General features: G+C 41.1%; 1 protein-coding gene and 1 long non-coding RNA gene across 5 annotated transcripts in view; one reads left to right on the top strand and one right to left on the bottom strand.

Moving 5' to 3' along the window:
* The window catches only part of LOC138268585 (uncharacterized), a 331,134-nt gene extending 327,247 nt beyond the window's left edge, over positions 1–3,887 (bottom strand). For 2 of the 3 annotated variants that reach the window (XR_011200027.1, XR_011200028.1), the window contains exons 1-2: positions 3,716–3,879; positions 1,380–1,510 (exon numbers count right to left, since the gene is read on the bottom strand). This is a non-coding gene — a long non-coding RNA (uncharacterized lncRNA). Of the gene's footprint in view, positions 1–1,379; positions 1,511–3,715 lie in introns of all 3 variants that reach the window. The other variant, XR_011200029.1, reaches the window with a different exon arrangement.
* A 55-nt stretch (positions 3,888–3,942) lies between these two features.
* Positions 3,943–25,840, top strand: part of PIP5K1A (phosphatidylinositol-4-phosphate 5-kinase type 1 alpha) — a 93,271-nt gene continuing 71,373 nt past the window's right edge. The window contains exon 1 of one of the 2 annotated variants that reach the window (XM_069218379.1): positions 3,943–4,704. In XM_069218379.1, the coding sequence (XP_069074480.1) occupies positions 4,665–4,704 (40 nt within the window). In that variant the 5' untranslated portion in view covers positions 3,943–4,664. The remainder of the gene's footprint in view (positions 4,705–25,840) is intronic. The other variant, XM_069218380.1, reaches the window with a different exon arrangement.

Raw genomic sequence — 25,840 nt, 5'->3', positions numbered from 1 at the left:
AATAGAGATAGTGTGTTGGATTGAGCATTAAAAACACTGAAACTAGAAATGTGAGACACTCACAGTGGCTTTGGCGGAAGGAGAGTTGAACACTGAAACAAGAGCAAGTAGTCACAAAGACTTACACTGGGACCATGAACTACTTGAATTGCACTAAAACAATCTAGATGCTGTGATTTGGTGCACAACTGGGTGGCCCACAAGTGTGAAACAATTTATACCTTATGAGAACAGACTACATTATATTTGTATACAAAAGTGAACACCATAGCAGCCATCGATGTAATGTGTTTCTTTTATTCCTGTAATTGTATTTATTTTTTAACAATATACGTGGACTCTGAGCTCAAAAAAGTCTGGACTGAGCAGATAAGTGAGTGGAACGCACCAAAATATATTTGTGAATATTGATTTAATATGTTATGGTCCCTGAAGGCCATTTTACCTAATGTGCACTAAGTATATTCAACATATATTAGAAAGCCAGCTTGTATGGATCTAAGTACAAAATATGACTTTCCTGATATATGGATTACAAGAATTTCATATATTTACAAGATTAAAAAAGATGTTTCTTTAATGATTGCTCTTTTTAGGTGCCCTGGATGTTATGGCTTACATCAGTGTATCCCAAACTGCGGGTCACAAGCCGATTTTAGTGGTTCGCTAAAGTCCAAGCAATAAGGATGCCTTTAAATTCTGTATTTACCTTGTCATATTTACTGTGCTTCAAAACCAGTGATAAAGTGTCAGGCTACATCTTCTGACAAATAGCTGCTTATTTTTGTTAACTTGTGGATTGGTGTTTAAAAGCTCTTCTCAATTTGCAGTCAGAGAACAAAGAGTAAAGTGAATTATGTGACAATCTTGCTAAGGTACAGAAAGTGCGAAAAGAAAGACTGCAGGATTATGAAGTGTGATGGAAACAGAGATTTTAATAGGATCAAACACAACACTGTACTTGGTGATGCACAAATGAAAAATATTAAATGAAACCTGATTTCCACGTTATCACTTGTGTGCAATATAGTTTTCCAAGAAAAACTGCATGTGTTTACAAATTTAGTGGTCATTTCAATTAAAATGTGCTGTCTGTAAATGACACACATTGCTTTAGTTACATTAAAAAATTCCTGGCTCAAGTCCAGTAGAGCTGGGTGGGTCACAAAAATCTGTTCTTTTAAATATTTGTTTGTGCTTATAAAAAGATTAGAATGCGCTGCTGTACGCAATACCTACAAGAACAATGCTGGCATCTACCACACGGGGCAGCCTTGCCCTCTAACTCCCAGTTTGTACAACATCAGACTCCTAATGTCCTATTCAACAACTAATATACATCTGATCGTTTTGACTTTTAGATTTTGAAAGATGCTTACCCTTTCAGTAATTCACTGACGATGTAGAACATAAGTAGGATTTGCAAATATTTATTTCTCAACAAAAAAAAAAGAATTTTTCCCTTCTGCTTCCTGTTGCCTTTCCAATATTGTGATTGTGCAGCTTTTCACTATGGATAAAAAAAAGATTGTCTTTAACTGCGTGGTCAAAATTGAGGCAAGCAACATTCTGACAAGTGCATCAGGGAGCAGTACAATATTCTGAAGTAGAGCAGGTTATGTGAGGAGATCAAACTATGTTTCTGGGGGGACAGAGAAGGACCCAAGTTGAAACACTGTAGGGCCCAACATGCACTAGCTGAAGGGCAGAAACGATGAGTTGTGCAGTGTCTGGGGCAGCACAGAATAGGCCCAAAAGGGAGAGAAGCACATTCACGGTGAGGCTGCTGGCTAGGGATATCGAGTCCAAAATACTAGTGGCACAAAATATCTGTCCTTCAACAATATTTCGACTGTCAGTCCCCTCAATTAAATGGAGACCCGTTAAATGGTTGGACAAAGACCGCCTTTCTGGGTAAATAATAGAATGTATTCAAAACACATTCAAAATTAATTAAACATAGCTGCCAAGGTTTCAGATTGCTATGTGTGACATTTTCAGAATTTCAGAGTAATTATGAGTGACATTTGAGTGACTGTGACATTCTCCCTGCCAGAAAATGAAGCAATGAAGAGGAGGGAAACATAAAAAACAAGAATTACACTTTAAAAGTGTTTATGTATGACATACCACACTGACTCTGGGCTCATACTAACTTCTGTCCTGGCAACAACACTGCACCATTCTGTGGCACCACAAGTGGATGAGCTTGTCAGACACTGAATGCATGGGCTGCAGCCCGGTGGGCTGGGTCCATTGCGGTGATCATGTGCTGTCGGGAGACAAGTGTTGTTGCACGGAGGGGCTCTGGCAGGAATTGGGAGGCACTGCAGATTCCATTTTCTCCTGCGCTGGCTGTGGTGGTGTAAGCAGCCAACTCCGGCTGCGCCCAGGGCCACGAGGTCAGCTCAATCAATCAAACATTTGTAAAGTGTGCTACTCATCCGCTAGGGTCTCAAGGCGCTAGGGGGCTGGGGGGATGGGAGGAGGGGATGGACTGCTACTGCTCGAATAGCTCAGAGCTGGTCGGCCACCCCAGCAGAGACCAGTGTCACTCAGCCATGGGCCATCCAGTCACTGGTCGCAGGATGTCCGACCTGGACCAGCACTACCAGGCCTGCTGAGGTGAGCGAGGGGGTCAGAGGAGGATTTCAGCCTCTGCACAGCGCCGCAACTTCTAAGTTCTTCTGGCAATGCCTCCAAACTAAACCCAACCAATAAAAAGCTGCAGCAGCAAGGGTAGTAACAACTAGTCTGGATATTGGATGCTCTTTGACTGTGACGTCAGCATGCACGGGTCAACCGGGCTGGGGGGGGGGGTAGGGGTGTCTTTTGTTCACGTAACAAATTTTAGATACATTGTAACAGAGTATTCCACTGCGAGTGCACCTACAGCCAGCCCCTAGCGTGCCGGCCGCACAGCGCATTCAGGCCAGCACTGCAGCTCAGATGATCTGTGCATTATAGCGCTACCCAGCATCTTGAGACCCTCACGGTGAGTAGTGCGCTTTACAGATCCCTGATTGATTGACCCTTAACAGCTGAAGAGGCGCAATAATGCATGATTTTTTACTTCAGAGCCATGATGCGGACCATCACACTGAAGTGCGTTAGAGTCACACCTGATGTGTGGTACTTAGCGGAGCTGATTAAAAACTAGTGCAAAATAACTTAGAACAATATTTCTTCTGTTAGCAAGAATGTATTGATATTGTTTACCTTTTCTTGGGGTCCCCTTATTTTATGCTCACGAAGGTATGTATTTGAACAATTTCCAAAGAGTTGTAAAAACTGTTAAGATCTACAGTTTTAACCATGATTATGATTCGGTAATAAAAAACAAACTATGATTATTTTTTGTTACCTAGTTAAATTGTTTTACTTTCGCCAAAGGTAACCTGTGGAAGCCTCAAACTCAGAAGTAGGAGAAACTAATTTACGATTTCAACTTAAATAGGTCCAAAGGAGTGGTGGTGTTTGAAGTACAGTACCGCTTCAGTAAACGTGCTGTAGTTGCAACACTGGACGAGATTTTTAGGCCATTTATTATGTATTTATCCAGGAGTAATTGTTTTTATAAGACATAATTTTAAAGTTTTCTGTGAACTCACCCGTATTTTGCAGGTGCTACCATCTTTGTACTTCTGTTCACCAACCTGAAACACAATGTCCGTATTGTACGTACATTTGGGCCCATTACTAAGAGCGTATTTACCTTGGCTGTTTTGCTATTTTCGCTTGTTATTGTACATTTGTCTTTTGTTTTCATTTGTAATGAGAATATATATAGTTGTTCTCCTCAAAAATGCAATTTGATGCCCAAAATAAGGGAGAAAAATAGTTCAAATGGACATGATTTAGCCCTCTCAGAAACGGCGGGCGGAAGTGAGCAGGAAATGACGTGTTCATGACAAAATACAGCCCGGGTGGCTCTCGAGTGGCAGATTGCGCCACATAAAGCAATAGGGAGCCCACGCAGTCAATTTACCAGAACTAATTCCATTCATAAGTCACCCGGTTTTTGCGGAGGTCTTCGTGTCATTTATGAGTGCTGTCAAACGGGCACGTGGTTCGGATCCCTACCCGTTAATTTACTCCCACAAAAGTGGGTCACCCAGAAACAAACTGCGTCTTTATTTTCTCCAGAGCCCGCCCTGAGGCAGGGGTGAGGCGACCTGCAGCAACAGGAGGTGTCAGAAATATTAGAAACGATGGCCTCACAACCAATGAAAACTAAATGTTGTGGCTCCAGCCAATCCCAGACTCGTTGCAGTTTCCCAGTCCGCCGCAACAATCATCAATTTGTACAAGATTATCCCAACCAATCCAAAATCCAATTTAAGACCTCTAAATGCATGTAGCCAATCAGCTACAGACAAGAGCTTCTGAACCAATCCTATGACAAGGATTTCTCTAACCAATCGTTACAGGGCCGGACGGTTCGCACCGCTTGTAGAATGTGTTTCTGTCCACCTCATTGGTCGTAGGCACTTAAGTGCCTCAACTCAGGCCCTTCTCGCCGTAGTTACTGGACAAAAGACGTACGTTACAGGAGCAGCAACAGGGCAGAGGGTTTCCGTCTCATATAACGGACTGTCCAAGAATATTCTGGACTGGTGGTCACCCCAAGAATCCTACCCCGAGGGAGCCCCACAGCCCTGAAGATGGCGACCGCCTTGGAGCCCGGGAGCAGCACCAGCCCGGGTATGATGGGGCTGGCTTGCGATGGGTTAGAGGGAGTAGGCAGACCACGGTTGGGGAGGAGATGGGGGTATGTTGAGGTTGCTGTTGCGAAAGAAGGATGTGTTCAGTTGGGCTTGTACTTCAGGGTGGTAGGGTGCAGCCCAGTCTGGAGTGTAACAGGACAAACAAACCCGGTGCTTCGTACCAAAACTTATTCTCTTATGCCATGCCAGGTAGTGTATTTTTAAAGCACCATTGCTTGCGAGAATGGCGAATACCGTGGTTTGGAGACGTTTATAAAGTTTTAAGGGACTGTGGGCTTACTAATTATTCCAATCACTAGACTGTTATCCAAAGAAACACATTTGTTTTTATCTGTGAAGGTAAAACTAAAACCAGGTCAAGATTATTATATATGACCATGTCACAGAACTTATTCAGACAAACATATTAAAATGTAATTGCGAGGGTATACCTTGTGGTATCACAGAATACTAAAGGAGGAATCACGTCCCAAAGACCTGAACACTTCTACGTTCACTTTGGTTATAATTTCACCCGGGAACGGAATGTGAGGATTGTCAACGAGAGATGGGGACAAATTGACAATTGGTAGATTTCTGTATGGGGAAACTTGGCTTGAATGTAGGCTTGTCAGCTTGACTATGCTGTGTGGTTCTGAGCAAATCCTTTTACCTTTCTTTGCTTTTTCCTTTCGACAGTTCCTAAAGGTGATGTAGTCGTTAATGTGCACTATGCCAGGAAATTCATTGAGATGTAAGGTTCTTCTAGTCAAGGGACAGGTGTAAAACGCAAGTGTGTGGGCATGAATAAAGCCGTTCCCGCACATTAGTCTGTTTATTTATTTTTCTTGTTTAATCTTTTGGCAGTTCTGAAACATTCGCCCCATTTAATTGTTACCAGGTCGTATGATTATAACGAGTAAATGGAAAATGTCAACAGAGTGGGTTTGCACATTCGTGAAGTTAGAACTTCAGTTTAGCTTATCGCATGCCGCTGTGTAGTTCCTATCTGGAAGAGTGTTTTTATACCCACCGCCAGCACACTGGTATTAAATAACTACTTTTAATATTGTATTTATGGAATCACAGTTCCTTCTGCACAGTTTTTGTGTGTTTCTCGTAATTTGCTAACATTATTTGTATATCTTCTGCTCTAGTGTTTGGGTCTGAGCTACAAAATAAGTGTTTTTTTTTTTTTTTTTTCCGATGATAAGGTACCATGCTTCTATTTGCTTTCCTTTCCCAGTGATATTTGCCACCTGGCTGCTCCTTGCTGACAGATAAATTCCGGACTTCAAACTTCAGGGTCCATGATAGTCATTCTGCCGGATAATGCATAGTGCCTATTCGAATACGTTTCCATATACGGAGACACTCGAGGATATGGCATCGAAGTCTGCACTATCAGAAAATACATGAACGAATAGCAAGGTTAAATTGTTACTGTTAAAATGTGGTTCTGGGTTAACAAGACCTCGAATAACCGATTATAAGTTTACTATCATGTTTGGTGCTTCGTTTTAGGCTAAAGAAGACCAATATTAAATTATATTTTGTTTCTTAAAAAAAAAAAAAGCCAGGATGTGAAAAAACGCTGTGCCAGTTACATTGGAAGAAGTTTTCAGACTGACAAGCGGCGGTAATCTGTTTCAGATAAAGAAAGGGGTTACATTATTTTGATTCTGCCCAGTGTAGCGAGAGTTTGGACCCCAAAGAATGACTGTCTGAAAAAGAAGGGGCTGCCTATCCTAAGTACTTTACAGTTACTGGGACCCGCCCCGCTCTACGGGGCAAAACATTGTGGTCTTTCCTTTTTTTTTGTTTTTTTTTTTTGACGTAAACGTTTTTACATATTGCGCAAAGGTTATTTGCTAGGGTTGGAGGCCCATTGGAGGTATAGCAGAATGAAGGTGGGCTTTCACGGGGAGACCATAGATGTGATGGTGAAGAGGATGTGCTTGCCCATTCTTCGATGAACTACAATCCAGGTAGAGGCGTTATAGGTGACAGGCTTTTATGGCGATGCTGTTGCCTGCATTGGAGCGGTGTAAAGTATGTAAAGGCGGATATTCAGTGAGCTAGAATATGTAAAATATGTGATGCACGCTCAGGTGGTTAAGTACGTGCGCTACGGTATGCGGTATGTGTTACAGGGTGCGGTTTGTTTACCGGGGAAAGGTGTTCGCATGTGTGAAAGGTTTACTAATATATATACACTGCAGCCCTCCAAACAAAGGGGTTTTGCTAAGACCATAAAAAATAAGCATTGGCAGAGCTAAAAGATTGGCCGCCCACACCCGAGTGTGGCTTTGCCTTTGGTATCACACTGCGAAGGTTTCTAAATATCTTCCCACGGTGTTGCAGATGTTGTCAAAGCTGGTCCCTTGCGTGATTAACACTCCCAGTGTTTGGTATCATCCCCTCAGGTGTTTGGTGGCGATTATAACGCGCATACCTTCATTTCATTCCGAGTGGTTTCTCTGGTAGTTGTTCTACTCGGGCGCCATGAGAAGTATGTTTCTCCCACTTTTTAAGACTCCAAGCAAAGGGAAGGTGGACAGATTCTGACCTTTCAGCCCAGTGAGGGCGGCTGACTTGGCAAAACGGGTGGCACGTCGTGTGAGCGTGTGACTTGCAGGTGAGGCAACTACCAGTAATGTACAGGCCCCTGGGCGTATGTAGCAATAAAAAGGAAATTTTGCCGCATGTTTTGTTATAGCATTGCCTCATTATTTTGTCATTTACACAGTTTAAACACTCGGGCAAAGGTTTTACCTCATTAGTACAGTTTCACCAAGCAATAGGCAACAAATATGTGACTAATTCACCTTTGTGAAGGGTTTTCTACTGCAGGACAACTTGTCTCTGCGTTTTTAGTAACTTATGATCCTTGTGAGCTAGGAACATTTTTTTTTTGTTATACTCTCCAGAGTTTGCAGCAGACGTTCTGCACTATCTGATCCTTCACTGCATGATTTTTTTATGTTTACTACTCATAGCAGAGAGAAAAGACTATAGAGGTTCCCTGGTTTAATAAGTAGCCCATCCAGGGAAAATACTTGAGTACAAGAAAAGAGAAATGAGCTACAACTAATGTTCACTGTTGTCCACAATACAGAACAACCAAGAAATAATAATGATAACAAAAATACAAAAAAATATATTTATTACATATGTATGTACAACAACAGAACACCATAATCACAAATTAAATATATAGGTATTTACATATTCACAGGGGAAGACGGACATTTATTCATTTAAATATACCTACACGTATATACAAGGAATAGACAACGACAAAGTGTCACACAAGACAAGACAAAGATCAAAGAAGCATAACACTGAATAAGATACAGGTTAAAGAAAATGATTTAAGAATTATCTTGAATTTTGCTCAGCAGTTGATCTATTTATCTTTAGTTGCAATTTTATTCGAACCAACGAATGAATAGTTTGTGTTAAATAACGTGGTCCATATTCATTGTTTTAAAAATAGTTGTCATAAGAGAATCTCGTCAAGCAGTGTGATTTCAGCTGTTGACATTTTTCTTTGTAAATTTTAATATTTTTGTATCCACAGAGGTGCATGCAAAGCATCAACAGTTTTTCAATAGTACTAAAAGCCTTGTGTATTAAAAGTGGTAGGAAGTAGAGAGAAGAGGATTGTGGTTATTGGTAGATGGGTGACACAAAATATGTCAAAGCTAATTGTCCACCTGGATGAGTAAGCTTGCAGTGGGTGTACCCCACAGCACAGGGTAACTTCACATTGTCTGCTTGAGTGCTTCAGCTGAAATCTTGATAAGGTGACAAAATAAATTACAGTTATTTTTGCTTTTTTGCTGTGTCTCAAATATTTGGAGCTATAGTCCCAAAACTATTCACCTAATAACCGATGTTCTTCCCTTCCAGAAGACCCACTTGACTGATCATTCTCATGTCTGGCGTTACCCAAGACCTTTTGATTTTACTAAAATCATATATACAATATACTTGCATATATGTCTTTCATCCATTGGTCTCTTGTAGTCGTTCATATTCCGCCCACTGCAGCATACAGCATGGGGCAATGGGCAGCCCACTTTGCCCATTGGCTAACTTTGCTTTGAGTGACAGCATTCCGCTCTTTCTCAGGGAACCCATCCCCACACAAAATATTTCCTCTCAATGTCAAGGACTACAGTGATAACGTGATTTATGAGACCAAAAAAAAATGTGCTTACAACAAAGTATTTTCGGGCTTATGTAAGTGTGAGGTTTTCAGTTGCGTACCATCTTGTAATTTATATAGAACTGGTTCTTTTCACATCCCCTAGGATGTAGTAGACCCACTTGTTGCTCGTGATTGTACATAAAGGCATTTACAGAGGAATTCTCCACACATTGTTCCACGAATGCCGAATGTGACATATTTCAGGCAATCAGTTTAAGAAACTTTTTCATAAAACATTTGTAAATGTAATTCATTTAGTAAGTGGTCATCGTGCAAATCTGGCATGGATCAGGCTTTTTTGGATCCTCTTTGAACAACCTTGTTTTGGACACTTTAGAACACCATGCCTGTTCATGTGCCCTCGGAGAATGCTGTTCAGCTCAAGAATAGATAATTAATTTCCGAATCATCTTTTTTTTTTTTTTAACCTCCCTTCCTGCTACTCCTGTTTATCGTCCCGGTCAATCATCTGATAAATCCAAATGAATCTGTTTACGTTTTGAAGCATTCATGGTTGGTCCCACAAGCCACCCTTTTCTTTTCCCCACTCTGTAAAGACTTGTGTTTTATTACTTGTCTTGTTGTATGCTTGGGCTAATGAAGGTCTTTAAATGTTGATGTTTAATTTTCAATCTTGTTAGCATGTAAACCAAAAAAGGATGATGTTCTGAAATGATTGGGCGGTTACTCTGAGTGTCCTGTTTCCTCGTTGTCAAGCCTATAGGTATCTTGGTTACTAGTCAATGAAAGTCGAGAGGTGCTGCAAGGGTTACTACCTAAAACTACTCGTATTGTGTCTACTAGGCAGCCCTCTGTGAATACAACAGAAATGTCACATGGTTTTCTATTTTTTTTTTTTTTTAGTGGTTGTCTTAGTTCTTTCATACCAGACTGCTTGAGATAATTTTGAAGGGTAGTTTTGTCGACCAAGATGCTTTCATCAGCGGTTTTTACATTATTATTTTTTTGTTGCCTGCTGCACGTCCCCTTACGCTGTGCCAGTGGAGTTTTGGACTGGTGTTTAGCCATTGGTCCATTGGCGTGGCCCACTCAAGCTCTCTTTATATGCAAGAAATGGGAGTAGTAACTCACATGCTGACTGATGGCATTCAGGCACCTTGTAACATTCCAAATAGAACGCTTTATGCTATCTCTTCTACCTTACTCCATTTATTCCCTGACATCAGATGTGTAAATATGATAATAAATTAGAGACAATAGGTCTTCAACAACGGACAGCTGAAGGTGTCTGTAGATTAGACCTACATAAACGGACAGAAAGAGAAACATTATTTATGTTATGACTGATAGTGACGTGATAGCAAATATTTCTGCCGCCTAGGTTGCGATAGGATACGGTGATCAAGTTACAACAACTGAATGTGATATTGTGAATCTCTATTATCAAGTATACATTGAGAATATTATTTCCAGTGATACTGCTGAGTTTCCTTTGCTTAGGGTTTGTCTTGGAAGCCAGCTTTCCTCGAATATGGCGAGGGAGGGAGAATGGAGGGTGTGGGTTTGAAATTGAGTTTCAGTGGGAATCGAAAACAGTGGGTGCTGACTACAATACTTAGAAAAATAAATACTTGAACTGAAATGTGGCAGTATTGCTACTATGGTTCTCACATCTTCAGCAAAATCCATAAATGTCAATCACTGTAACTTAACTTCTTTTGTTTTCCATATCGTGTGCTAACAATCCCCATTTAATAAATTCCATCGCTGATTGAAAGCCCCTGAATTACTTTCTGTGACGATTGTGTTTACAATTCATAGGGTTTACTTCCGGGTCATACAGACTTTCCAGGTCTACTTCTGTGCCTAGTTGGCCCTAAGCAGCTATCCATGGCATAGCCTTCTGTCTCCATGTTTGAGTTACATATATTGCATATTGCATATTATTTGTGTAGTAATATAATTTATTTGTTATTTACCACATTGTAGTAGAAGTGGTAGGGCTGTTAATTTCTAAACTTTCGCTGAAACTCATCAGGAGAGGCTCATCCTGATTATTTTTTTACTTTATTTAATCAATTTTTAATAGTTGATTGTATTGTTATCCATAGATAGCTCCCCAGATGGGGGCGGGGGTCAGTCACTCCCGGAGCAGAAACTTTCTTGCCGATTGCACCTGCTGGAAGAGATTTCTCCCTCTTAGTTCAAAGTTAAAGCCATGGCCTCAGATCCTCCCTTCTGAAGATTGTGCAGGTTTCATCTTTGGGGTTTCTTGTTTATGGGACCTCTGACTGTCTGATCAGATGTAATGGTTCTGAAGCCGTGTATGTTCATGTGCACTTTGAGACTGTGTCCTTGAAGATGTGTGTAACTGTTGTGATCCATAATACTGCTTGGCGAGGCGGTTAGGCCTAATTAACCATCCTGGAAGTAGATACATCTCGTTCGCTCTGCATTTATAATCCTGGCCACCTGCATTCCAAAATGTATTCATGAAAACGGTACTGGCCTTTTTTAAGGTAACTCCACGTGGCAGTTCCTCTGAAACTTGCAAAGTGAGTAAGCTGGTGTAATCACAGGGTGGGTGATGTAAGCATACTTTAAGCTTCTACCTTCAACATATTTGATTCCTTAGCCTTCCGTATCCGTTCTGGTACACCACTAGACCTGTACCGGGCTCCACAGGCCACCATCAACAACTACATCTTGCCCTTAGAGAACACACACTGCTTATTTTCCAGATACGGAGCTATGCCTTTACGGGACCCGGCTACTTTCTGATCTTATCATGTCAATCTGTCTCTGTCCTGACCTTCACATTGAAGCACCTGTTGCAGCAATATCTCGAACTCTAAACAAATCTCTTTAAGCACAAACGATCTGTACAACCTGTGCCTTCCAATACCATATACAGGGCCTTAGACCTGTAGGCGTAATAAAGTCTTAAAGCTGCCAAGGTGTCATAAGTACAATGGAAAATAAGAAGTCCAACTAAAAAATCAGATATATTTAGTTGATTTGTCCTCCTAAAAGGTAATCTTGCGTGACACCTTTTAAAGTGCATGAAAGCAAAACAAGGCGAAGAAGATATGTGACTGGCTGATTGGCATTTTAACACCCCTCGGCATTTTCCAGTTTTCAGAGAGGCGGGTAAAAAGTCCCTTAAGCAGAGTTTCGAATTGTCAGCATACTTGCATTTCAGCCAGTTTCTGTATCACCTGACACAAAACAAGCCTTACCTTCAGCCCGCCCCCCCCCCGTGCATTTAGTACTGTCTGAATTCTCTGACACTTAGTTGAACCCATCTCCCTTCACATAATCTTTAGTTGAAAGCAGACGAGCAAGCTCAATAGTGTGAGGGATAAGCAGTGCCTTTTCTAATGACATTTTTTTAAAAATCCTGTCTAGTTTTGAATATGAGCTATAGAGAATATTCTATATAATGTTTTACATTTTAAACTGTATTAAACTCGTCTTTTCACTTTCATGCTTTAAAGAGAAGCGTTAGACCAGTTCATTTTCCTTGCAGATTTATGTTGATAACTTGAAGTCATCCCTTTCATCTAGGCAATGCTGATCTACACTGTTCTTTGTGCACAATGCTTAGCTACGTTGGACTTTGGCACTCTGAGATTCCTTGGTATTTAAAAGGGTGAGAAGCTAACACCATGGGAGGACTGTTTCAAGTACACAGATGTTTTTTTAATGTTTGGACACCTTGTTCTTTTGGAGTAGCCTGCTCCACTTTGTAGGGCCACGTTTAAGGAACTGAGTTAATTCCTCAACTGAAAGTAGAAGTGTGTACTTGAGCGGGAGTGAGTGGTGGGGCCAGAAAGCTAGCAGTAAGTCTCTTAGATTTCCTAAAAGCCAGTGAGTTAGCAGTTTTCGGGACCAAAACCCTATTGACTGGAAGCTCATCTGCGTGACCAAAGGCTTGTTTGTTTTGAAATTCCCAACACTCCATCATATAGTCATTAGCTTGCCCTGCCTTCTTTCTGTTGCCAAATACTCATGTGAATGATTTGTACATGAATCAGTACACAGTAATTCTTGGCATTTATAAATGGCGTCATATTACTCCGGTCAGAAATCTGTCATTCCAGTTCCTATTGCTAGCTACTTAATCCGAAATAATATCTTCCCACCCACACTGGAAATTCTGTTACCCGATTGTGATTGTAAGCAGCCTTCATTTCCCTTCAAACAATTACCTTAATGATTAATATGTTTATGGATTTGAACCGGAACATTGTTATAATCTTTTTGGTGTATGTTAAGGAATCAATTGTAGGGTTTCATTGAATCTTTGTTTCACAAAAAGAAGTCCTGTTGCAGTTGTTGCCTCTAGCATTTTGGTATGTATACCAACAAGAGCGGGTCTAATGTTAGGCCACAAAAAGATATCCTTACAGATTTGTAGTCCTCATTCTGATTTTTAAAAAGTCAGCTCTGCTACACACAACCCCTTCAGTTTTATAGGTGGAAGGGTAAGTCTTAGTGCAGGACTCTTATGGTCATTCAGTTGCTGGAAGTAATTGCCAGCTATGATCTCTGACTTGTTTAGGAGCCGTTTTCACGGGATATATATATATATATATATATATATATATATATATATTTTTTTTTTTTTTTCTTTTTCTTCTAAACTCAAGGGAGCAGAGCAGTATTTGTTGTTGTTCATTTGTTTGTTTCCTAAAGTACCAGGCATGTCACCTTGCTGCCAATAGAGAGGACTGTAGATACATTAAGAGTCAGCAGAAACCTTTGTATAATGCACAACAACGTGAGAATCAGGCCACCATTTCAAAACAACACGCAGCACTGACTATGGGTGTGGGATGAAGCAGGCCAGTATGTGTTCAGAGGTGTTTACAGAGATTGCCTAATTTAATTAAATACTCGGAGGTTGAGTAAGGGACACCCACATTTTGGCTGCCGCTCTATGGCAGCACTAATGCTATTCATGGTAGGTGTTGTCAGGGAAGAGAGGCTAACGCAAAAGTGTTGACATTGCTGGAATAACATGAGTTGCAGAGCTGATGCAAGCTATGAGTAAACAACCTTTAAATTCATAATATAGTAAAAACCTATATTAGAGAAAAGGAGCGTTTTCTCGAGGCTGTTGGAGGGACTTTATTTCACTTTTTCCCCTGATCGTTATCTTTAAAAAGTATTCTTCGAACCGGAAACAATTAATAATGTCTAAATAAGTCAGATGCTTTTAGGTCGACCTTACTAGACCGGGCGTGTGCACTGTTGCAAGACTTATTGTCTGCTAAGGACTAAGAACATGCAGGAGATTTGCACCTGCCATTGCATACCATTGGTTGGCTCTCCTGTCACTCTTGCGCTTGTTTCTTATTTTGTTTGCCATGTCTATCTTGTCTGCCTGTGCCCTGGAGCATTGTCCCTTTCCACAGGTCCCCTCTAGGACCTACTTTTTTTTTTGGCTTAGACGTTCCACAAGTGTGCATGTGTTTTCCAGCTGTCTTCCTCGTGTATTTCTCTCGAAGGCCTAATGGGCCTACACAAGTTCCCAGTCACTATCCCATGTGTTTTTCCTTGCTCTCAGATTTAACACCCACCGGTAAAGAATATGTTGCCTTGATTTGATTAAGTACAGTGTTTTGCTTTTTATCTATTGAATTCTTTTTAGTGCACTTAAATATGGTTAACAGACATTCCATTTGGGGAAACCCATAGTTAGCCGTGGTGCATGCACATGCATGCTCGACTTTCATCTTTGGAAGAAAGAAAACAGAATTGGCAAAAACTATAGATCGGTGCCCGCTAAGGAAGGCAAGTCCTGTTGACTTTGAATGCTCATAAAGTGATACTCATTAAAAGTGTTTGATATTAACTTAAGATTTTCTGTGTTCCTTGCACAATCAAGAGTAAAGGGTTACTTTTAATTTTTTTCCGTCATTTCCTTCTCGTAGACTGGCGCACTGTGCTTCTAAAAGTTGACAGTCGCATTTTTGAGCTGCTCATCTCACTATTTGTTACGCCTTACGTCATAGCAATGCCCTGCTGATACAAGCAGAATGCCTGGCATCATGCCTGGTCTACATGTTAACATTGCCAGCCGGCTAGACGGAAATGAAAGTCATCCATAAACTACAAGGCTGCCAGGCGAGAGATGGTTGGGTACATCTTCTATAAAGACAGAGGTATCTTGCAGGTTAAGTTCTCAGCAGAGCAGTTCTTGAACTAGATATGCACCTATGCCATTTAAATGGAAAGTTTTATCAGTCATGCAAGTTTAGGAATATAATCCGTTTATATATTCTGAGCCCTGATCCGTAATTTTACGTGCTACAACACTCGAGACTCCTTTGCAAATGCAATTTGCTGTGGGTACTTTCCTGTCTGACATACATTTTTAGTCCCTTCATGGGTGCAGCATGGCAGGTGAGTCTTGTCATCTGGTAGAGAAATATGGATTTTTGATGGAAACTATAAGAGTAAAACTTTATAGTAGCTCTGGGAGGAGAAGGAGGGCATCGTACTATTCAGATACAATTAGCTTTCCCTTGTCCTTGTACCCCTTTTCTCCCAGATTTTAACTTGAAGGTCTCAGGCTTCTGACCTGTTTATCTCGTAAAATCAGGACTGCAAGTGTAAGAATGCAGGAAAAATCCTGGACTTGATCAGCGTCTTGTGCATGGACCTAACAAACTTGATAAATCTTCTGTAATATGGCGCATGGGGTTGATCAGAATACCAAGAGTTTACCACGTTGTCCTCTGCCTGTAGTTTTCCTCCTACTGCTTCACTGCACACAGTGCTGTTTTAGCCAGGTGTCAGCAGTGTTCAAAAGAACAGTGGCTTGATTTAATCTTTATAGGGTATTGCTTGCGTGGCTCACTTGCAGTGAGGCACGGTGGTGGTAATGTAGTGTTCAGTCTTCAAAATTGCAGATTTTTTCCGTTCTTATCTCCTCATCTTAGTTGTCTTGGCACCCTGTAAACAAAGAACTATAATAAAACATTAGGCATTTCAGGAATGCTGCTGGGACTTTGCTTTATCTGTCAGCACTCTGCCCAATTCTCACTTCCTGCCAGCAGCCTTGTGATTACCTGAGAATAATTATTGCGATAACTGTAGTTTTCTTTTTTTATTTTTTTTTATTTTTTTAAGCAAACTAATTCCGCAGTTGCACACAGTATGTGCCATACCCCATACTTTTAATAAATTGTGAAGTGAGAAGTACAAGAAATTAAAAGAAGCAGACCGCTACTTCCTAACTTCATAGAACCAAATGACCCTGTAGCGTATTATGCTACTAGATTTTATTTGTTTTTGATTTAGATTGCTCCAGCTGTATCGTTGCCGAATATTCTACACCGTGGAACTCTTGACTGTTTCGCCCAACAAAACAGTGTTTTTACATAAATAGGATCGACTAAACATTCACAAAGTAGATAATGAAAAGGCCCTCTAATACTACTCGTGGAGGTGCTCGGACAGGACATCTCTTGGCTCTGCCTAGTAAAGTCACAAGGAAGAGAAGAAGGGACTAACAGATAGTGCCAGGCATAGCACAGAAACATAGTATGGTGTACGCAGTATGGTTTGCATTATTGTGTGCAAGCTATGGATTGTGGGCGTAACCATAACCTACACATTTCAGTGGTTTTTTTTATTTCAATTCTTAGCCATACCTCCAGTTCAGCTGTTCTTGTTCTTATACATTTTTTTTTTTAATTTAAATTAATGTGTAATAACCAAAACTAACCATAACCTCACTTTCACCTGTTTGTTCAGCGATTTTGTAAAAAAAAAAATTCATTTGGAATCGTATGTCCCACGCAATAGTTTCCTGCACCCAACAAACCATGAGCAGCCAGCCACTGCTGTGCATGGTGGGGTTTTCCTTGGAGAATCGCCAGTGGCTAGATCCTGTGCTGTGCCCTCCGTGGACAGTCACTTCCAACGCCTATGGCCCTGCATAGTGGAGTTGCCTTTCGGCCATACCAGCCATAAAATTGAACTTCTTCATGTTCAGAAGAACCACATTTTAGACTGTAATGTCTCAAACTACTGAACGAATTTATACCATACCAACCAAAGGCCCTTCCTTGGGTAAATTTCTATTTATATGTCAAGTTTGGCGTCCTTTTAGAAAAATGTTCTGTATTGAAGAGCAAATAATCCTATGGAAATTAACACTGGAAATGTCATTTTTGAAGCGACTCCCTAAACTTTTTCGACTCTCGTTTGAAGGCTCTGTACGAAACTTGCCATTCAGTCAGCCCTCTTCCTCCCTCCATTGGTCTATTTAAGTTTTTGTTCCACTTTGTACTTTTTACCTCAATAGAAAACAGTGTAATTAGATTGCAGCTTCGTTCCATTGAGAAGCCGAAGCTGTTGCTTAAATCTTTTATCAACGAGAAAATGATTTTAAGAACAAGAAAAGTCACCTTACAAACTACTTCATATGATACTTGTAATTCACCTAGTAATGTATAGGTGTGCTATTACAATGTCTTGTTCCTTGGTGTGCTAGAAACGTATGTGTTCAAAAAAGTGGTGTTGATGGGTAAATTTGACATTTGGACGGTGCATCGTGTTTCCTGGTAGACTTACCTTTGTCTTCTGACAAACCGGTGGGAAGCAGGGGTGTTTGCTGTGCTGAGTTTTCTTTGCCAAGTTGTATAATATATTTTTTATTTTTTTTACACTGGAGCCATTTGATTAACAATCTCGCAGACGCTCGGTTGTAGCCTCTGAACTCATCTGTCTTCTACATGTTATTATTTTTGATGTCCAAGATATGTAAACAGTAGTGACCTACGTCTGTCAACTTTGTCGAGTTATGTGGAACTGGATAAGTATTCTCATATCAAATTCCGTCACTACCATTTCCCGGTACCTCTTGGAGGAAAACATCTGATTCAAGTGACTGAGGTTCGTGAAGTACTGAATGAACCTTTTCAAACTGGATCTGGTTATGAACTGTATGACACGGTTGCACCTGCCTCGGAGCTCCTCCTGAATTAACAATAGTATTGTTGCACTGTGCTGCAACTGAGGCTTCTCCCTTTAGGAAGTTAATGGACTTTTAGGCAAATCCCTCACGTACGAAATAAAATTAAAAAAAAGACGGCAGGTGAAATATAAAAGTGACTGTTTTAAATCTGCACCGGTTTCTGTAACAATGATTTTAAACTTGGGCACCAAATCTTCAACTGCCATTCGCCATTCCAAAAGTGTCTTCTCTGGTTCTGGTGTTTGTCTCCCAATTAATGGTACTGTGTGCCTGACTTTTTCTGGTTCAGAGTACAAAGTTGGGACGTATAATTTCTTCACTGTACTAAGAAAGCACCTTTTTGTAGGAAGAACACCTGCTCCATAGCTTTCGCCAAATGATTTGCTGCCTTCTTTTTGTGTATGCCAGATTGCCACTGCCTTTGCTCTGTATCACATCCTCTTATTCCTAATTTTAGTCGGTCAATGAAATTTAAGCTTCAAGACCTGTGATTTTTAAATGTGCATGGCAGCCCACATACCATTGACCCTCTCTGCCAGTTCTACTATGGTAACCCCTGCTTCTAAGAAGACTTGCATCGCACCAATTTATTGCAGAGAAGATTAAGAAATTGTGCCCAGTGATTTAGCCAATGTGGCTGAGAATATAGCGGTTGCGTTTTGACATACTTATGGTTCATTTGAAAAGTGTTTCAATGACCTTGCCAAGGTTAGGGCTCCTTAACCCAGATCAGAATTTGATCTTTATCTTGCCTGTACTTGGATTGAGCTGTTACCAGATTTGCATCCTTAAGATTTATGAGTGAGCCTCATTGGAGTTTTTACCACATAAGGAAGAAGACCGGTGCAGATGCCCCATGTTCTGATCTTAAAGTGCACCTCTCTGTCTAGTTAATCAGCTTCATCCCGACATGTACAAATGTATGCAGGCATTGAGTCTTAGTCCACCTCTTTTCTCATGTTTCAAGATTGGTTCAGTTTATGCTAATGAAACAGTTCTTAGCATAATGTCTACCTTAATGGAACAATTCATTGTTATCTGGACTAGGCCACATTCTGAATTATCCCTTTCTTAAGCCATAAATATCAGAGCCCAAACTTTCACTTGAGTCCTATAACAAGATGGCGCCCGGTGGCAGACAAGCATCCTGACCACCTTCAAGCATCATTCACTGATCATTGTAAAGTAACAGGTCAAGCTTTGTGGCCCACCTGGATCCAATCTGGACTATTTCTCACGTCAAAATTTCAAGGATATCTAATCTCCACCAATACCACCATCCTGTCAATCCTCCCCCTAAACTGCTTCATATTCTCTAGCCTCTTTCTTGACAACCCCAAAGTCTTCTACAGCAGAAACAAAACTTCAATCCTGCAAGCTACCAACTAGTCTGGAGTGCACTTTTTGGCTGTAAACTCATCTAAATAACAGCCTTCTCTGAGATCTCTCTCCTTTTTTTTTTTTTATTTTATTTTTTTACTAGAAAATAACTTGCTCCTTGGGTACTCGGCTCGTTCCTGACGGGGTAGAGAGACCATATCCATTTTGATCGTGTGCCCGATCTAAACACCGGAGTCGACAGAAATAGAGTTGGCACTCTTTTACTTCTGGATCTGTGAGCTGCTTTTGATACGTTCCGTCACACAACTCCACCACTGAGGCTAGAGGATTTTTACCATTCAAAGAACATTCTGAATTGGGTCTCTTAACACTGGTACATTTTTAATCAGAATTCCCCACTGTATCCATCCATTTCTTCCCAATTAATATTTGGTGCCCCACAAGGTTTTTTAATCTTTTTGCTCCTTTTGAGCACATACTTCAGCATACCGCCAAACCTCGCAAGTCATTCAGAACGTGACAGTTAGAAAACCTCTACCTACATATACTCCTTTGACCACATATTGCGATTTGCACCACTTTCAGTAGCAATCCAGGGCTAGATCCTAGATTTCACCCAAATGAAACTAAATGCTACCTACAAAAAAAGATAATTCACACGTTTGTGGTGCATTCTTTTGTTAGACCGCCTGCTCCTGGTACGCACTAATGGCAAAGGAAAAAAAATATTCTTGATCACCTTGAATTGAAGAATGCAGAAAAAACCTAGTAGCTCCCAAACTGATGTCAACCTCGCTGTAAATAGCCATGTCAGTCTCTGGTTACCTCAATAACTGAAGAAAGCATTTCTCTCAATTATATTATCAACGTTAAAACAAAATTATTCAAATATCCAAACAAGGCAATACAAATATATGTAGTTTTCAACTGAATGTTGTTCGTTAACTGTTTTTTTTTTTGTACATGTTTTTAACCTGCCACTTGGATTTGGATAGACATGAAAAAAATGCTGTCTATCCATTTAACTTCTAGTCAACTTGGGTGTACTTAGATGTGTCATTAGTCCAGATCAATTCCAAATGATTACAGCCATGTTTCACAGATAAAACTACATCTTCAGGCCAACGATAAACTAAAAAAAAATAACAATCGTTAAAATCAACATATCAGCCCTTGGACCATCCTTCCAAACCACAGACACCAAGGAGACGTAGGGCATCAGTATGAGTTTGTCGGTTCCACTGCGGGACCGCCAAACTCACAGGGAGGACGCTGGCGGAAAGCTGAGTTGTAATCAGACACGCAGTGTTGAGTTCAGCGCTGCCCTGGCTGAGTACAACTCAGGCCGCCATCCCAACATTGGTAACCATGTTTGTGGCAGGGACGGCGGTCTTTAGGCGGGTCCTCCTGCCAGGCTTGTAATGCGGTGTAATTTTTCACATGCACTCCTACAGAGAGTACATGTGTCTGCAGCACCTCTCCCTCACCCGCTGTTACAGCTCCCTGATGTTGCTTCCTCCCATCCGTCCCCCTGTTGTTATTGTTTCTTCCCCCTGCCCTCCTTCCACTGTCGCTTGTTCCGCCCCTTCCTCCCGTTGTCATTGTTTCTTCCCTGCCCTCCTCCGGCTGTCTGTTGCTTGTTCCCCACCCATATCCTCCTAGCCACAACACACACCGTTTTTACACATGTTGCACAGCAGCAAAGGCTGCTATGTAACATGGCTTAAAGGGGAAAATGGGTAGCTGGGACACAGTCAACACAGCATGTTGGAGCTTTTATTTATTTATTTATTTATTTTACATTGACAAAGCCAATAGATCTTACGTACGTAAAAACTATTGGCTTTGCCAGTGCTTGTTCTTTTTAGCTGCTTTTCTGTGGCTTGCTCGAGGTAGCTTCAGTCATGTTCTGCAGCTGTACATTTTTTTTCTGTACTTGCATATGTATAAATCGCTGGCTCTGCCATCCAGTGTAGGCCGGTTTACTTCATATGTATAAATCGCTCCTTCCGATCTTTGTGTACTTCCTGTGTATAAATCACTCTCTCCCTTACTCCAGTGTAGCCTAGATTACTTTCTATGTATAAATTACTCATTCCTGCCCTTCGGTGTAGGCCAGCTTACTTTCTGATCGGATGTCTTCAATGATCCGAAGTTTAAAGAATTATGCTATGGGCTTTGAATGCGAGACACATGCTTATCTTCCTTAAACTTAGGCCTTCTTTGTTTGAGTGTCCTCGGAATGAACGGGCAGGGCATGGGCAGAGACGGGAAGGAAACCTTAGAAATCCCTGCACAGGAGGCCTATTCATGAGTTGCTGTTTACCCTCCAGACTGTGACAACATGACACTGGTTAGATCGCTCTTCAGGTTAGTTTCCTGCACAGAGAAGGCATTAATTCCGGCATCCAAGAGCAGCGTCTTCTATTGAAGCCTTGTGAGTGATAGTACATGTACGACAAATGCATCTGGGGTGAAAACCGTCCTGTAGTTAAATGCTGCCGGTGCCGCTCATGTTGTGCTATAGAATGTGTGTAGTGCTGTAAACCACATCCAGGCGAGGTTGTTGGAGGGATAGCAAGAGTTACTTGCAGACTCAGGGACACGCACGAAGCAAAATCATCCGATGTCTGCCCTGTGAACTCTGTAGGGAGGAAGCAGTGGAGCGATTTCTCATTTGAACCCTCCGAGTTCACGAGTCAGACATTTTCTATAGCTCGAAAGTCAAAGCTTGCAACTTATATGCGCTCCTTATGAACTGCCAAAGATGACACGAAAGACCAGACTACGTGTGTCTGGCTAAATGTGAAAGGATGTTGTCCCTAGTTTAGGACACTTGTGCCAGTGGCACAGAGTGTTTTGGTTGGAGCAAAAGGCTTTCCTTTAACATGAGCAGTCAGCTGATTGCTACCCAGACAGGCAGGCAGTTGTGTATTACGTCGATCCTCCCCCGGAGTGGCCAGTACAGGCATCATTTGGAACCCTTGGCATGACTATAACATGGCTGCCATCGGTATAGAATTTATAGAAGTAATTACGTTGCAAATAGCCATTTCTAATCCAGTAGTTTCAGAAATAACTTTATTTTTAAACATTTATTAGTATGGAAAACCATTTACAAGCACTTTCACTAAAATGTGTAAGTTCAGTGAGTTTACATTTAAAGTTAGAAACGACTACTGCAACGTAAATGTTAACATTGCAACCTAAGATGACTTATAAAAATTATGGTATTTTTAACTGTGCAAAAACTGCAATTGTTTGTTCTTAGAATATACAACTTGCAAAGCCCTGCCTCTGCAGGAACCGGGTCCTGTTTTTAAGCGTTGCAGTGTGACTGATTCGCAGATATGTTTTTGTACTGATTTGACTTCTTGGGCATCTGAGTTTCAGTATTCCATTTCTTGGCTTCAGACCGGCAGTTCCTTTCTTCCTCTTTAAGGATATCAGAGGTGGGTGGGTGGGTGGGGGGGCGGTGTGTCTCTGTGTGTGTCTCTGTGTGTGTCTGTGTCTCTGTTGCACTGGAAGAAATTCTGCTACATCAATGGTTGCTGTTTTGTAGTCCTGGAGCGTGTGTGATATCCATATAATGGCACCGTAATCCGAGGGTCCAGTGACTTTGAGACATGTATGTGCTTAAAATGCATTGGCCGCACAGTAGTTTGAGAATCCTTCACCTAGTCTTATAAGTGCTGGCTGAGAGCTTAATTGGTCAGAGTACTTTAATAATTGTTACTGTTTTTGGCATCTGCGTAGTACACTTTCTGTCTTTAGTGCAACATTCGGTGAGTCTAGGGAAGACTCTCCAAAAATTCTTCTTTGCCAACCAGTGTCTAATTTAATTGTGTGGAGGTGTGATGTACTCTTCAGTGTATCTCTAACATGCACTACTTTCCCCTTGGTACACGGAGACAATTTTTCCTGAGAGACATCCGTAAGTGCAGAAATATTAATTTTCAATTATTTGTTTCCAATGATTGTACAAATATATATATTTTTACATTTATGTAGCATGAATTGTAACATTGATTTGGCATCGCAGGGCATCCACTAGTCTACGAATCGTGCACTGAATGCTTTTGAAGTTTCTGTCCTGGGCTGCATTCAGAATCTGCCTTTGGAAATGCGGTCTTGTGATGAAAAGTGAACGTGTCAACAAGTTGGTGATCAAAGTTCTCGGTTTTCCATGGGTAAGAGAAAGGCTGAAGTGAGTCGCTTAGTCTTGGTCAGAAAGTGTTTCCATTTCCTAGCAGATGCAGTTGTGGAGGTATCTGGTGGTAGCTTTCATTTTTGATGGATGCTATATTAACTGGCTGGTTGTATCTTTGGCCTGTGCTGGATGCGTTTTCGTAGTTAAGTCTTCATGTGTTCTGTTAAACGATAGTTGTATTTTTTGTGTGTGTGTTGGTGGACAGTGAGTACAGTCACAACCAAAAGTGTAGTGCCTGTGCTGTTGTAATGTAGCACTTACATACTGCTTAATACTCTTGTGTGGTGTGCTGAAGTTCATTTTTGGCCGAGTACGACTCTACATTGTCTGGGAGTGTGCAGTCGGCAGTGTTGTATTTTGTTTTGTGAACACTAGGTGTAGGAGGTGGTGTGAGAGAGATGTGTGCAAATTATATAATTATAGTTTGGACTAAAACATATATGCAGCTTCACGCTACTGCAGTAGCCCACTGGGTGATGTGTACATATACACGAAAAAGAAAGGGTGGGGGTCATCGGTGAAGGCCTAGTAAAGCATTAGGTGACAGGACACTTACTCTGCTTCATATTATTCGGCTGGGAAAGGAGCTGTCTCCTCGTCGTCTTCAAAATGACATAGAGGTCAGCAGAGGCACCAGTTCTCCTAATTTGTACCAGTCCAAGAATCTGACTTTGATTGGCTCAGTGCAAATGCTCTACCACTCGTCCATCTTAAAATTATTCCTGGGTGCAATAGTGGACAGCCAGGTTCCTTCAAATATTCTGTTATTGGAATCCTGGAGTATGTCGATTTACTGTTTTGGGTTCTGTTGTGGAGTTTCACACTCCACTGCTGTTAACAATGGTGAGTCCTTGAACAGATTTGTGGTTCCACGGCATCGATAGATGACAATTCCTATGATCAAGCTACAGTGTAAAGCAACTTGAATATTTGTTTTTGTTTTGTTGATGGTTTTTTCCCTAGTTATGAATTGTGGGTGCTGTGGACGTTGCACTCTGGACCGTGGGAGAGGTACATTTCCTTTTGATTACGTGGTAAGATTGCTTGCTTCCCAGGCATGCAGTGTGTGAAAATTCATTAAGAAGAGATCAGTTCAGTTCCTTGGATAACTAATTCAGTTTCTTTAGTGCCCCATATGAGTAGTGTGGATCCTATTGGCTGGTGTTGGCATGTGAATTGATAAGTGCTGCTCAAGTGATCCTTTCTGATTATGTTTTGCTGCCTCATGTTCTTTGAGTGGAATACTGGGGATTTCTCAGAGCTGCTTCAAGAATATCAGAAGATCTGAGTAATAGATCTGACAATTATGGTTGCACTAATTACTTTTAATATGCATTTCTTGCTTTTATCTTTGTGCTTTACTGACTTTCTGTTTTCTCTGAAGATTGATGCATGCGCTACAATTGTATAGTGTATGGTTGAGAGTCCTCATACCTAAAGGGCTCTTTTTCCACTCATAAAAGAGATGGAGAATCAAAAATTATAAACTGTAGGCAACAATTGTTCGCAGTACTTATATGTATGTTATAATATAAACTTACAAGTAACATGGGACACTATATTTGCTTCCAGTTTGCTTAGAAAAATCATCAATAAGGCTTCTAAACTTTGTTCTTGGGCATTGGATAAAGCAGCAGTGGTGAGACAACACCACGGCTGGTTCGTCTTATACACATATACTGCCTCGCATCCCCAGCCTTATCTAACGATTCACCTTGCAGGCACCATCCAACACTTTATTTCTCCAAATCCGCATAGCTGTTTTTCCTTCCAAGGATCTGGTCCCTTTGTGGAAGGAAACTTTGTCAGATTATTCTTGCCGCCTTTGCAGTTTGTCGATTTGAAAGCATTCTACATATCTTGTGTATTTGTCCGGTGGTTACTCCAGTGAGAGAGAAATTGTTAATTCCCCCATTGAAAGCTCGACGAATTCGATCTTGTTGGACAGCAGTGATGGCGCTTCTGAATGGGCATAATATCCAGTTAGTGGCTAGAACTACCACATTTCTACTGCATGTTAAAAAGTTGCTTACCCAATTGGTTGAGACCTAGATGGGTCTTTCCAGTGTTGTTCTTTACCAATGGGCTAAGACTGGGGTTTCTACACACAGATTGGAAGCTTCTTCAGTTTGTTCGGAATAACCATGACTGGTTTTTGCTTCCCTTGGCATTCTAGTGTCCAGCTACCTTTGGTCACCTGACTATATCTTGTTCTAGCTCCTTTTGGCTCTTTAGTGACCGGCTAGCTCCAGTCACCTGACTATCTTGTTTTTTAGCTTCCCTTGGCACTTTAATGACCGGTTAGTCCAGGTCACCCCACCATCTTGTTTCAGCTGGTACTTTTCATTATTAGTCTAAATAGAATTAAAGCATTATTTTGCATTGATGCCCCTGGTTTAAATTAACAATTCAAT

Source organism: Pleurodeles waltl, chromosome 12, assembly GCF_031143425.1.
Source record: "Pleurodeles waltl isolate 20211129_DDA chromosome 12, aPleWal1.hap1.20221129, whole genome shotgun sequence".
NCBI classification, from domain to species: Eukaryota; Metazoa; Chordata; class Amphibia; order Caudata; family Salamandridae; genus Pleurodeles; species Pleurodeles waltl.
This window is presented reverse-complemented; position numbering and strand designations above follow the sequence as displayed.